This window comes from Anas platyrhynchos, chromosome 1 (assembly GCF_047663525.1).
Source record: "Anas platyrhynchos isolate ZD024472 breed Pekin duck chromosome 1, IASCAAS_PekinDuck_T2T, whole genome shotgun sequence".
Lineage (NCBI taxonomy): Eukaryota > Metazoa > Chordata > Aves > Anseriformes > Anatidae > Anas > Anas platyrhynchos.
The window spans coordinates 153613240-153625480 of record NC_092587.1 but is presented as its reverse complement, the minus strand read 5'-3'; the positions used below and the strand labels follow the sequence as shown (position 1 = coordinate 153625480).

At 35.7% G+C, this 12241-nt stretch overlaps 1 protein-coding gene across 2 annotated transcripts in view; it reads right to left on the bottom strand.

Annotated features, from left to right (window-relative positions):
- Positions 1-12241, bottom strand: part of UGGT2 (UDP-glucose glycoprotein glucosyltransferase 2) — an 86248-nt gene that overhangs the window by 41586 nt on the left and 32421 nt on the right. For both annotated transcript variants that reach the window (XM_038177664.2, XM_072032453.1), the window contains exons 12-15: positions 10579-10729; positions 8359-8478; positions 5485-5570; positions 1227-1362 (exon numbers count right to left, since the gene is read on the bottom strand). In XM_038177664.2, coding sequence (XP_038033592.2) covers positions 1227-1362; positions 5485-5570; positions 8359-8478; positions 10579-10729 — 493 coding nt within the window. The remainder of the gene's footprint in view (positions 1-1226; positions 1363-5484; positions 5571-8358; positions 8479-10578; positions 10730-12241) is intronic.

Sequence of the window (12241 nt, the reverse complement as noted above, 5' to 3'; positions counted from 1 at the left end):
TAAATCAGTGATATTTCTTCCTACAATGATAATCTGAATTTATATGGGATGAATCCAAGCCTGAATAAGTAACTGATGCCTTTTCCTAGAATGACACTTTTTTCTTACCAATGCTATTTGATTTCATAGCATGAAATTTTATTACTTTCATATTACTTTTCATATAAAATAAATCTGAATGAAGAAATTATTCTAATTCCTTTTCAAATGAAATCAGTACAGTACATTTATCTCTATAGCTCTGAATATCTCAAAACTGTATCTGATTGATATACTGTATCTTGTTTTTGTCTTTTAACTGTATTTATTATCCCCTCCTTTTTGTATTATGAAACAAAGTAAATAGAAAAACAACAAAATTTTAAAAGTACAGTAAAATGATATCTTGTAATCTGGTTGTAGATAGTAGTCATGAATGTATATCAGATCCTAACACTTGTGGATTTATATTTCTTTTCCAAAGTACTCCTTGCTACTTCAGTCCTTTTTATTTTAAACTTTTTGAGTTTGTCCATGACATTAGTTTCTAGGCACCGAATAAAAGAAAACAAACTGTATAAAAATTTTATGTATTAATATCACATTCTCTATTTTGCTTGCAGTTTTCACATAGACTGTTCACTTTACTTCCCTCCATTCATCTCTTATCTCTGAAATTCTGTTCTTTATGTGAACCTACATTCTCTCACACAGAAAACCAGACACGTTTGTTAAGCTGCAAATCTGGAATACTTTTGACACCCATGAACAGCCCAAGCAAGACCAAAAGAAAGAACTCAGTCTGTTTCACTTCCTACACAGAATAACCAAGGTTTTTCAAACCTTATAAAACTGCCAGAGTATGTTTAAAATGCTTGTACTCCAAGAGACACAGAACACAAAGGCAGATACATGACTTTTACAAAAATAATAGAGAAACATTTTTCCACATTTCTACAAAGATTTTCCAAATAATTTTTCTATTTCTCCACCTATATAAGATATACGTCTACCTTTTTATGTTCTCGAAGAAAGCCTGTTGATAGTTAAAATGACAAGAATAAGTTGGTTTCCAGACAAGGAAAATATTTCTGCTAATCGTTCTACAGTAAATTAATGCTATATACTTTTAATACATCGTTTCCATGTAAAGCAAATGCAAATGTACCATGTTGACACTCAGCAGCAATATCCTAAGCATGTAGACAAGTAAATTTAAAAAATGATTTCTTGTGAAAGACACTAACATTAATTATGGAGGTAAAGGCTTGAGAGGTGTCAGATTCCTCTGCAATGTAGTTAAACATTCTCCAAAGAGCTATTCCAGCATCTTCATTTCCATCAATATCTTCTTTTGTATTTAAAACAAAAACAAATCCAATTCTATAAAGGAACAGAAAAAGATCAGCCATTTTAAAACAATATCAATTTCATACACATTTGAGAACTGACCTAAAAGAACAAGATGTTTTCACTCAAGTAATCTGTCCAGCACATAGCCTTAAACAATTTCTGTGTCTAGGATGTGTTGTCATGACTCTCTGTGGTGATGCTCAGGACACCTGCTATGCAGTCTTCATCAGATCTCCCAGACTATGCTTAGGCTACTGAAAACGTACTGGGTTTGGATATGCCTTTTGTTCCATTTAAATCTCACAGTAATTAGTATTTCTGTGAGTCATTAGGATTTACTCATAACCTTTTTTCTCCTTATTTGTCTGCAGGTTATGACACTCTTCATGTTCCTGCCATCACCACCTCAATGGCTTGACTTTTTGGCATAGGAGAAGTCCAAGAGAGATCCTTCTGTTGGACTGGCAAATTGACCTGGACCAGAAAACATTAAGCCATTTTCTGACAGGGAAAGAAAGAGAGTAGACAAGCTCCATCTTGCATGCCACTTCACAAAAAAATAGGTAAGGAGGAGAAAGAGTAGAGAAATTTCAAGGGCAAATTTTCCAGTCTCAAGTGATGTAGCATGTGTACAGCCATAGTTAGATCATTTAGATTTCCAAAAAGGAGAAATGTATGAACACAGTGGTGTGCATTAGAAGGTGAATAGGAAGGGGGATGCTGTCAGTCACCTGAAATTTTGTGAGAGCAAAGTCATCAGACTCCTCCTAAGTATTTGCAAACCTTTCACTGTCTGGTATCAGTACTTTTTATTGGAAGAACAGGTACCCCCAACCCACCCCCTGCGCTCCAACACTAAGCCTGCACGTGTAACGGGAGTGAAGAATGGGAAGAAGATGACTGTCCTGGTTTTGCATGTGGAAGAGTTGATTTTCTTTGTACAGATTCACTGTTTTGGATTTTTGATGAAAATACCTAAGATAACACACTGATATTTTAGTTATTTTGAAGCAGTGCTTACACAGAGACAAGGACTTTTCAGCTTCTCGTGCTGCCCTGCCAGCGAGGAGGCTGGGGGTGCACCAGGAGCTGGGAGGGGACACAGCCAGGACAGCTGGCCCAGGCTGCCCAGAGGGATGTCCCATAGCATATGATGCAATCCTCAGCAATAGGAGCTGGGGTAAAGAAGGCAGGTGAATATTCAGAGCGATGGTGTTTGTCTTTCAAAAAACTGTTACTTGTGATGAGCCCTGCTTTCCTGGAAGTGGCTGAGAACCTGCCTGCTCATGGGAAGGATTGAATGAATTCCTGATTCTGCCTGGCTTGCATGTGCAGCTTTTGCTTTACCTAGTAAGCTGTCCTTATCTCAACCCATGAATACTTGCACTTTTACCTTTCTGATTCTCTCTTCTATCCCCACATGGGGAGAGTGGGTGAATGGCTGTGCGGTGCTGAGTTGTCTGCCAGGATTAAACCAAAACAACGACCAAAATCATGTTTTTTTAAGAATCAGAAATTTAGATAAAAATAGAGATTTTATGTACATATTCTGCTGCTTTTACAGCTCAGATCCACCTTGTGCAGTTTCCCAGAACACAGCCTTCAATCATCCTGAATAGCTAATGCTACTCACACTGGATTTGCAGAAAAATCCTCGACTAGTAGCTATCACTTCTCCCAAGACAAAACCAACAGTGCCCCAGAAAAACTGCTCCATGAAAAATCCCTCTGGAAGTGTCTGTTCAGCTTTGTTCTCTTCTGTATTTACTTTTTAGCAAATGTACAGGTATGCATGCCTCTCCCTGACAACTGCAACCAAAACTGCTCAATGTGCTGACTGCCTTACACAACTGCAGCCGTTTAGGAAACACAGCTGGATAAACTGCTGCTGATCCCTGACTACACAAATAGCAGCGCTGGATAATGTTCTGAACACAGAGAGATTGGTAGAGAGCTGGAAAATCATGCCAGCTATCAAAAAGAGGAGAATTAGACAGAACAGAGGAATCACAAAGGAGTTTCTAAAGGAGAAGCACACAGACTCAAAGCTGGCTTCTGCTTGTGCATTTTGTAATTTCATTCATTTCTGTGCATTTTGGAATTACTTCCATATAGCATACAGCTCCATCATTGCTGCTACAAGCACGTGAGAGATCTACTGATCTCATGGTACCTGAGAGCTGCTACAAGAACATGAGAATCTGCAATACTGGGTCCACATTTCAGAAGACCTCTATATTTATATGCAAAAATTCAACAACTTTCATGATTTAGGAAGCCAGGTTTTCATTTGAATAGCCACTGCACATCAGATATTTCTAATCTAACAATAATACATGTGTTATGTCAGTGTAATATTGCTTAGATGAATGTTCAGGTCATAATTAGGACTGCATCAAATCACAAGAACAGAGGGAAGTAAGAAATACAGCACATTTTCTAAAAAGATGTAAATAATGATTAACACATAAAGATGCATCATGTTCTACAATAAACTGCTTCTTCCATTTTTTTACATCTATCATTACTGTAAATAACTCTTCCAAAATCTTGTGTCAGCTAGGTATAGTAGGAACAGTCAACAAAACAAAACATTATAGAAGAGTAGAGACCCCATGGTTTGTCCACATCTTCAATAGTGTGTACGGGCTGTTGCTCTCAGCAAAGTTATGTTAACACTAAGATAGTTCAGGGAAGGACACCTAAGACAACAAAAGAACCTTCAGAACAGCTTTCAAATAATAACTCGTAGCCTAGGGAAAGAAACAACTGTGGTAGAATATCGTAGATCTCTGTAAGATCATAAATGGCATCTAGAGAATGGGAGAAACTGTTGAGTCTCTTTTGGTTATAAAAAACATGGAATCAGTAAATGAAGCTAGTGGAAGTCTGGCTCAAAACAAATCAAGTAGTTCTTCATGTACCACATAAGTCGAATGTGAAAATGTTTGGCAGAGATACTGTGGGTGGTAAAATTTACATGAATTCAAGGAGAAAGCAGAAAGGTCTATGGAAGAGAAATCAATTATTGTTGCTGAATAGTTAGAAACCAAATCTGGAACCCTTTGATCTCCAAATGCCTGAAGGCTATGAAAATACTTAGGCAAAGGATCTAGTTAACCTGTTCTTTTTATTTTACATAGGTAGCTTCCTTAAGCCCATTGCAAAGTTCCTTAAGCCCGTGACAGACTGACCTAAATGGACCTTTAGTCTGACTCAGTTTGGCTGCTCTTATGCTATTACATATCAGAAAAGGCAAATCAGATTCTCTGATATATTTTCCTCAAGGGCTGAAGTAGTGTTGTCTCCCACATAGAGAGAAAATGCACGGATAACTAATATCTATTCTCCTTTACTTTTTTGTCACTGAATAATAATAATAGGAACTGCAAAAAAAAAAATAAATAAAGGAAACTCAAATTTAAAAATCCTGCAAAAAATTTAAAGGTAACTCCTGTAATTTACTGGGGAAACAGCAAGCCATTTCATGGGAAGATTTTAAATATTTAACATGGAGTTCATCTTGCTGAACCTTGGATCTAGGTCGGATACTCTTCTCTTTTATAACCTGTAAAACAGATACTCTGAAGAACAATTCATTTTCTCATAAAGTAGATATCTCAGAACAACTGGATTCTTCTTCACAAGTGTCTCTTTCTCTCAAGTGACTGCTAGTTCAGACTCCCATGACTAATTTCTAGAAATTCAAAATTTGTTGAGGTTAATCTCACTTTAAAGAGTTTTTTAACAACAAAATTAAGTAAAGCAAACTCAATTCAAAAAAATAAAATACAAAATACCCTCAAATCATGTTTTACTAACTGTGTGTCTGCTTACAGAATATTTTGCTTATAATGCAACTTCACATAGGCATCCAGTAGGACTATTTAAGAAAGTAACTTTAAATCAGAATTTTACAGTTTATTTTCCACTCAATCAGGTATGCTATCCTTTACAACCTACTTGCTTAAGAATACTTAATACTCTAGCAAGCTTAACACAAGTGGTCAAAAAATATGGCTTATTAGAATGTTGTTACATTAAACTTCCTCTGAATTCATTTCTTTGCTTAGCAGAATAAAAGATGAGAAAGAAAAAAGGAAAGCAGCTTTCTTTTAAGACTTTCCTTCAATACTTTCAGATTTTCCTTACCGAAGTGGTACATTATGATGATAGAATAGTTCTGCCAATTTCATATAATCATCTGTATCTTCTTGGACTGGGTCAACAAAAAGAACCTAATAAGAGAAAATACATTATAGAGACAATATTTTGTCTTTATGCCTCTTTCTGAGCTGTATACCCCAACTGTTTTCACTTTCCTAGAACGTTCATTGTAAGAAAACATGATTAGTATGAATGAAAAAACCTTCAGAATTAATGGATTTAGACCAAATACCGAGCAACAGGATTTAACTGTTTATTAAACTTCAAACCAACTGTAAACTCTCCTTTGAAAAACTGTGCCACTATTTTATCTATTTTAATTGAAGTTATCTATTTAAAAAAGATCTAGTGCTAATTTTTCTATTACTACTTGCAATTAAGTCTCTACTGTCAAGAAAACCAAACTAAAAGAAGTAAACAGAATATGTTGACATAAAACTGTATTTAAAAAATGGAGCACTGGGAAATAATTCTTTCCTGTCTCACATATCCTTGTATTCACTGTCTCACTTGTTGTAGCTTGGAGTGTAAAATCAGATCTTTCAGGCATGCACAGAATCCAAAACTGTGATTTGTCTGCATGGGTAGATTATACTTATGCAGATTTAATTATGACATTGGTACCTTATTTATTCAGCTTTGCATTCAAGTCCCTTGGATCACAATTTTGTTAGAGTAGCTGAAATGCAGCAGAATAATTTTAAAATTTGGAACACTCCCTCCCCCTCGGATTATAGTTAAATGATATGTTGTCGATTTCTATAATAAAGCTTTTATATAAATCTATACCAACATTTAACTTTGAACACATATGCAATCTACTTCACATTATACATACCTTTTGCTTCATTGCAAGCATGCATATTTTAGTTATATATTGTTTGTATCTTGGTTGTTTTTTTATGCATTGAACTTCATTCAACTGCCTTTTGTAATTATTTTAATTTAGAACAGCAATAGCTGCTTCCTTAACTTACTAAGAGATACTAAATGCTACATATAGAGGAAAAATTAGACTACAAGACATTCATAATTAGTATGCTTTCTGTACCTCAGCTCACCACTTCTAAAACAAGAACAGTTACCATGACCTTCACTCAGTAGTTGTCTATGAAGAAAACTTACTAATAATTGTGAATCATCTATATGCAGCAAGGAAGGGAACAGTAAAGCTCTGGGCAAAAAAAAGTCAGATATTGTATAGCATAAAACTAAGAAAGCCAACAATACGGGGAGTAAAAAAAATGAAATACTGAGTATTTGTTCAATCAGTGAGGATAAACTTTTATTTGCAGTGCACACCGCAAACATCCTCTGGAAAACCAGTCTGTGTTGTCATGCAGGTCAAATTATTACAGTAATGCACAAGGAAGGTGACATAACTGTACCATCAGAGCTTCCCCTCATTCTCCAGAACAATATTCATTTTGAGCTATTTTGAAAGAAATTATATTTTATATTCTTCCTAGATAAGCACCCATTGGACACTAGCATTTATCAAAAAATTAACTCAGTGGGGCTTTACTCATCATGTAGAAGTAGCTCATGATTTATTTTCCTCTTTACTCAAAAAGATAAAAAAGTTGCATTCCTCTGTCAATCTGTAACAATATTGCCTACCGAATGTCATTTACATCATTTTCTTGTCAGAGAGGTTAAAAAGCATTATCATGGTATCCAATAAATCAGAAGAATTTCAACATATTTTCCTTATAGGGCTGGAACACCTTTTTTCCTGTATTCTTCAGTGCTAACCCCATGCATTCTTTTCATCTCCTAAACTGTATATCAAGGCAGTAGAAGCAGAACTTTCATTATTTTGCATTTCCAACTGTATTCTTTGGTGATACATAAAAGCAATCTAATTGCTTGAGAAGGAAACCTAAGTCAGTGGTGAATCTTCCATGAAACTGGCAACATCTTCTAAAATAGTCTTGAAACGAAGCACACGTTCCTCCTTTCCTCTAAAAGTTGGTGGCCTGCTTGTGCAACATTTCCATCTTTGTCTTTTGTCCCTGAATCTTAAGAGTGGTGTTACTTCACCAATCCTAATGGTAACTCTATGAAGGATTCCAATAAACTAAGAGGCTAATTTATAATACAGTCAGTTGCCTGGCATAAACACAGGTTAACAAAAATTAAGAAGATTTGCAAGACTTGCTTGCAAAGCCTGAAAACCAAGAAATAAAGAGGGAATTAAAAAACTGCTTTTAATGGAAGCATCTACAATAAAGAATCACTGAATTAACTGATCTCAGTTTGACATTCACAAGTTAACTGTCCTGAGATATCAATCAGCTGCAAAAATAGTTTCTTGTTGTTATAAGGATTATTCAGCTGTTACAGTCAATAGGCTTTAGAACTCTAGTTTCAGGGTTTTCACTTATGTCCCTTCACTTCTACATTTTGAAGAATTTAATTTGATGATATAGTACTGGTAATTTCCATTGTCTTTGTCTACTATTATCCTTCCATTACGTGGCCAAATATACAGAACAATGTACTGATGTATGTATATTTACATCATGACTAGAAAATAGTCTGGTTTACCAAGAAACTCTGTGTAAAATGTAAAATTTAAAATTAATTATAATTCTGGGAACATTTCATAGAAATAAACCACTTCACCAAGAATCAGCTACACTCAATAGATAAAAGACTGAAACAATAGTTCTAGAAATCAGGCTAGTAATCACATGTGACTTATGAAACAAAAAGATTCTCACTGCTGTTGGTAGACCCACAAAGAAAACACAAAACTGTAATGCAACAGTAAATACAGAATGTGTATTTTTCAATAAACTGTGTGCACATATTGATACATACATTATGCAAAAAAAAAACGTTATCTAAACTTACCAAATTATATAAATTGCGTCTGATCTGCTGTATAACGCCAGGAAATGTAGGTTTTAGCAGTTCCTGATAGCTTGCAGGCCATGTGCTATAGCTGTGGTCTTTTTCTATGTCATTAATCCACTACAACAAAAAAAGCCAACTATTTAAAAAACACACATTAACTAGTGGATAAACTATGTATGTATAAATAAAGCTATTTTAAAACACACAGAAAACCTGGAAACACGAAAAAGTTCTATTTCTTTTTTAATTAGTAACAGAAAACAGCTTCTAAAATTAATATATTTTTTTTCTTTTCAGTCACAATGTTCAGGTATTTTTTTTGTTTGTTTTTTCAGCACATGACAGAAATAATTATGAAAGGAAAAGGAAAAAAGCTTTTGTTTTCTGTATCAAAATGTGAATAAAAACATTTTTTCAAGTGTGGAAAATACTTTCACAATACAAAGATCATAACAACTTACCACACAGATACATGTGTAACATAGCATAGCCACTTTGAAAGACGTACAGTATTTATCTATCAGCTCCAGCAGCACTTAAGACATATCAGAATAACTCAGTAATTAATAGATGGTCCATCACAGTCAATTTTTATGTGTTGTCAAAAATACAATTTTATAAGTTTTCCTTTTTTCTTTTTCTTTCATATTAATATTTATCACTGTGTACTGTTCTTACACTGTTTTCTGTGCAAGCTATCTATAATTGGCAAACAGGAGAGAGACACATGCTTCTTGCAGGTGAAGAAAATTAGTCTTTTAGTGCCTTTTCCATATGCATATAACCTTTGTTTTGACAACTAAGAACTTTGAAAAACAAGGGAAAAAAGCAGAGTCATTGGACAACGGAAAACAAGACGTGTAAGTTCTCCATAATTCACTTATCCTACTTTTAAAGTACTGTCTGCAGTCTTGCATAATATAAGCAAAATCACTCTCTCTCTCCAGGCCATGGGAGACATGGAGTGAGTCCAGCGAAGAGCTATTAAAATGATCAAGGGACTGAAACATTTCTCATATGAGGACAGGCTGAGGGAGCTGGGATTGTTCAGCCTGGAGAAGAGGAGGCTCAGGGGTTTCTGACCAATATCTCTAACTTTCTGAAGGGAGGATGTCAGAAGATGGGGCCAGACTCTCCTCAGTGGTACCCACCAATAGGACAAGAGGCAATGGGCACAAACTGAAACACAGGAGGTTCCATCCGAACATGAGGAGAAACTTCTTTATTGTGAGGGTGACTGAGCACTGGAACAGGCCGCCCAGATAGGCTGAACAGTCTCCTTCACTGGAGATAAGCCACCTTGACACAATCTTGTGCAACGTGCTCTCTGAGACCCTGCTTGAGCCAGAAGTTTGGACTAGATGATCTCCGGAGGTCCCTTCCAACCTCAACTATTCTGTGATTTTGTGATTATGAGTACTGTGTCCAGTTCTGGGCTCCCCAGTACAAAAAAGACAGGGAACTCCTGGAAAGAGTCCAGCGGAGGGCCACAAAGATGATACGGGGCCTGGAGTATCTTCCGTATGAGGAAAGGCTGAGAGACCCGGGTCTGTTCAGCCTGGAGAAGAGAAGCCTGAGAGGGGATCTTACTGTTTACAAATATCTTAAGTGTGGGATATAGAGGGATTTGGCCAACCTCTTTTCAGTGGTTTGTGGGGACAGGACAAGAGGCAATGGCCACAAGATGGAGCACAGGAAGTTCCGCACCAACATGCGAAAGAACTTCTTCACGGTGAGGGTGACGGAGCACTGGGACAGGCTGCCCAGGGAGGTTGTGGAGTCTCCTTCCCTGGAGATATCCAAGGCCCGACTGGACGCCTACCTGGGCAGCCTGCTCTGAGGAACCTGCTATGGCAGAGGGGGGCTGGAGACCCGATGATTTCTCGAGGTCCCTTCCAACCCCTACAATTCTGTGATTCTGTGACTAGTTGCTTCAAAGTCAAATTCTACAACTATGATTTGCAACTACTCTTAGACTCATTCTTCTTTTCGTTTAAACATCCTACACCTTAAAATTTTAGTAAGATATATACTAGAGAAAATTATTCCTAAAATACTCTGAAGGAATACCATTCTCCAAAGTATCTTACACTGTTTATTGACACATTTTTATGCCTCTTATTTCAACTATACTCCATATGCTATAGTATTAAACTGTCTCATACACAGAGTTAACAAATCTGCAATATTAAAAAAAATAAATGTTTAAATACTCACTATTATCGAAGAATGGCGAATGTCTAGTGCATAACTGTCATCTGCCGGATGTATATGCAATCTCATAAATTTACTCAGGGTCTCCTCTTTGATTCCAAGTTCATGAAGGCCATGCATTACTTTTCCATCCACTTTAAGAGTCTCTAAGATACTTTTTCAAGAAAGCAAAATGTCTATCTATGAAATCTTGTCATGGCATAACAAGGAAAAATATTTCAAAAACTGTTAAGGCAAAGATTAGTTTTAGTATTAAAAATCATTCTTACTTTCTCCTAAAGTCAAACGTCTAAAATAAAATATATTCATAACACTACAAGTATTTATTCACAATGTATTTCAAACCAGGATTCTAACACATTATACAATTTTGGTTTATTCACTTTTATTTTACATGAAGGAACTTCATCTTTAAAAAGATGTGGCAGGACAGCAGAGGGGAAGGCTGCTTGTTGCATTGCCCTGGCTGAGGCAGGAATCCAAAAAGAGTGTAGATCAACATAGATGAGTGTAGATAAGTGTAGTAACAAGTGATGGAGACACAGACAAACCCTATATCTGCATTATGGCAGAACACCGAAAATGGCAGGGAGGAAGTACAGAGCTATACCTCTCAGATCATGTGAAGAAAGATATTTCCCAGATTCCTCAACAGGACTCATTTGTTACATTCTGAAAATTCGATGTTATTAATGGAAGCAAGCCTGAAGTATTTGCCCGTTAGAACACAATAGATTTTACAAACGTCTTTATTTCTGTTTTCCTTCATTCTGAGTTTTCTCTATTTCAAAAAGTTTCTTCTAAATCCTATTGAAATTAAATTTAGCATTATCATTTTAAAGTACCTATTAATATTTGCATCATTACCAAAAAAGACGCAATTGACTCCATCTCAAAACTCTGAGAAAAACATGTAGCAAAAACCTCAAAACTATAAACACTAGAACCAAAAATGTTTAGGATCGTCATCAAAGGACAAGAGATGACATGGAATAGAAAAATAAAAAATAGAAATGGTAGACTGACAAATCAAGAACATAAAAAAACTTCAGCCTTAGCATCGCAGACTTATTGACAGTTTGCATGCCACCAACATGATTCTGAAGTAGTCATGTCTGTCTCGTTGTTCACAACATGCAGAGGAATGGTAAATGTCCACAGTTTTTATGAGTTCTTGCAAAGAAGAGGCAAATCACAGGCAATATAATTATACTGTAATTACAGAAACTGGAAGAAGTTTTCTTATAGAAAAAAAGCATATTAGAATATAATAACAGAACTCATCAGAAAAGGTGACCAGGTACAGACTCACTAACATGCCTAAAATTATCCAAGGTATCTTTAAACTAAATTTAACGCCCCTAATTTTTTTGTAATTCTTATGAAATAAAGATGAGAGAGCACTTAATTTGCTTTTTCTGAAGTGTTCTTCCTACCTTTGTATACACGCGTTGGATTCCTTCTGTTTCAAAATTAATTTTACATGGTAAGATATAAAATTGTAAGTAAATTATAGAACACATAATCCAAGAAAAAAATTGTGGTTTCAACTACTTCTGCAATTTTCATATACAAAGCAAAATGACTGTAAAGCAATATTCTCTCTATTGAAATACCTCCTGGCCCCCAAAATGCAACAGATTAGATTATCTATCACCATGAGCAC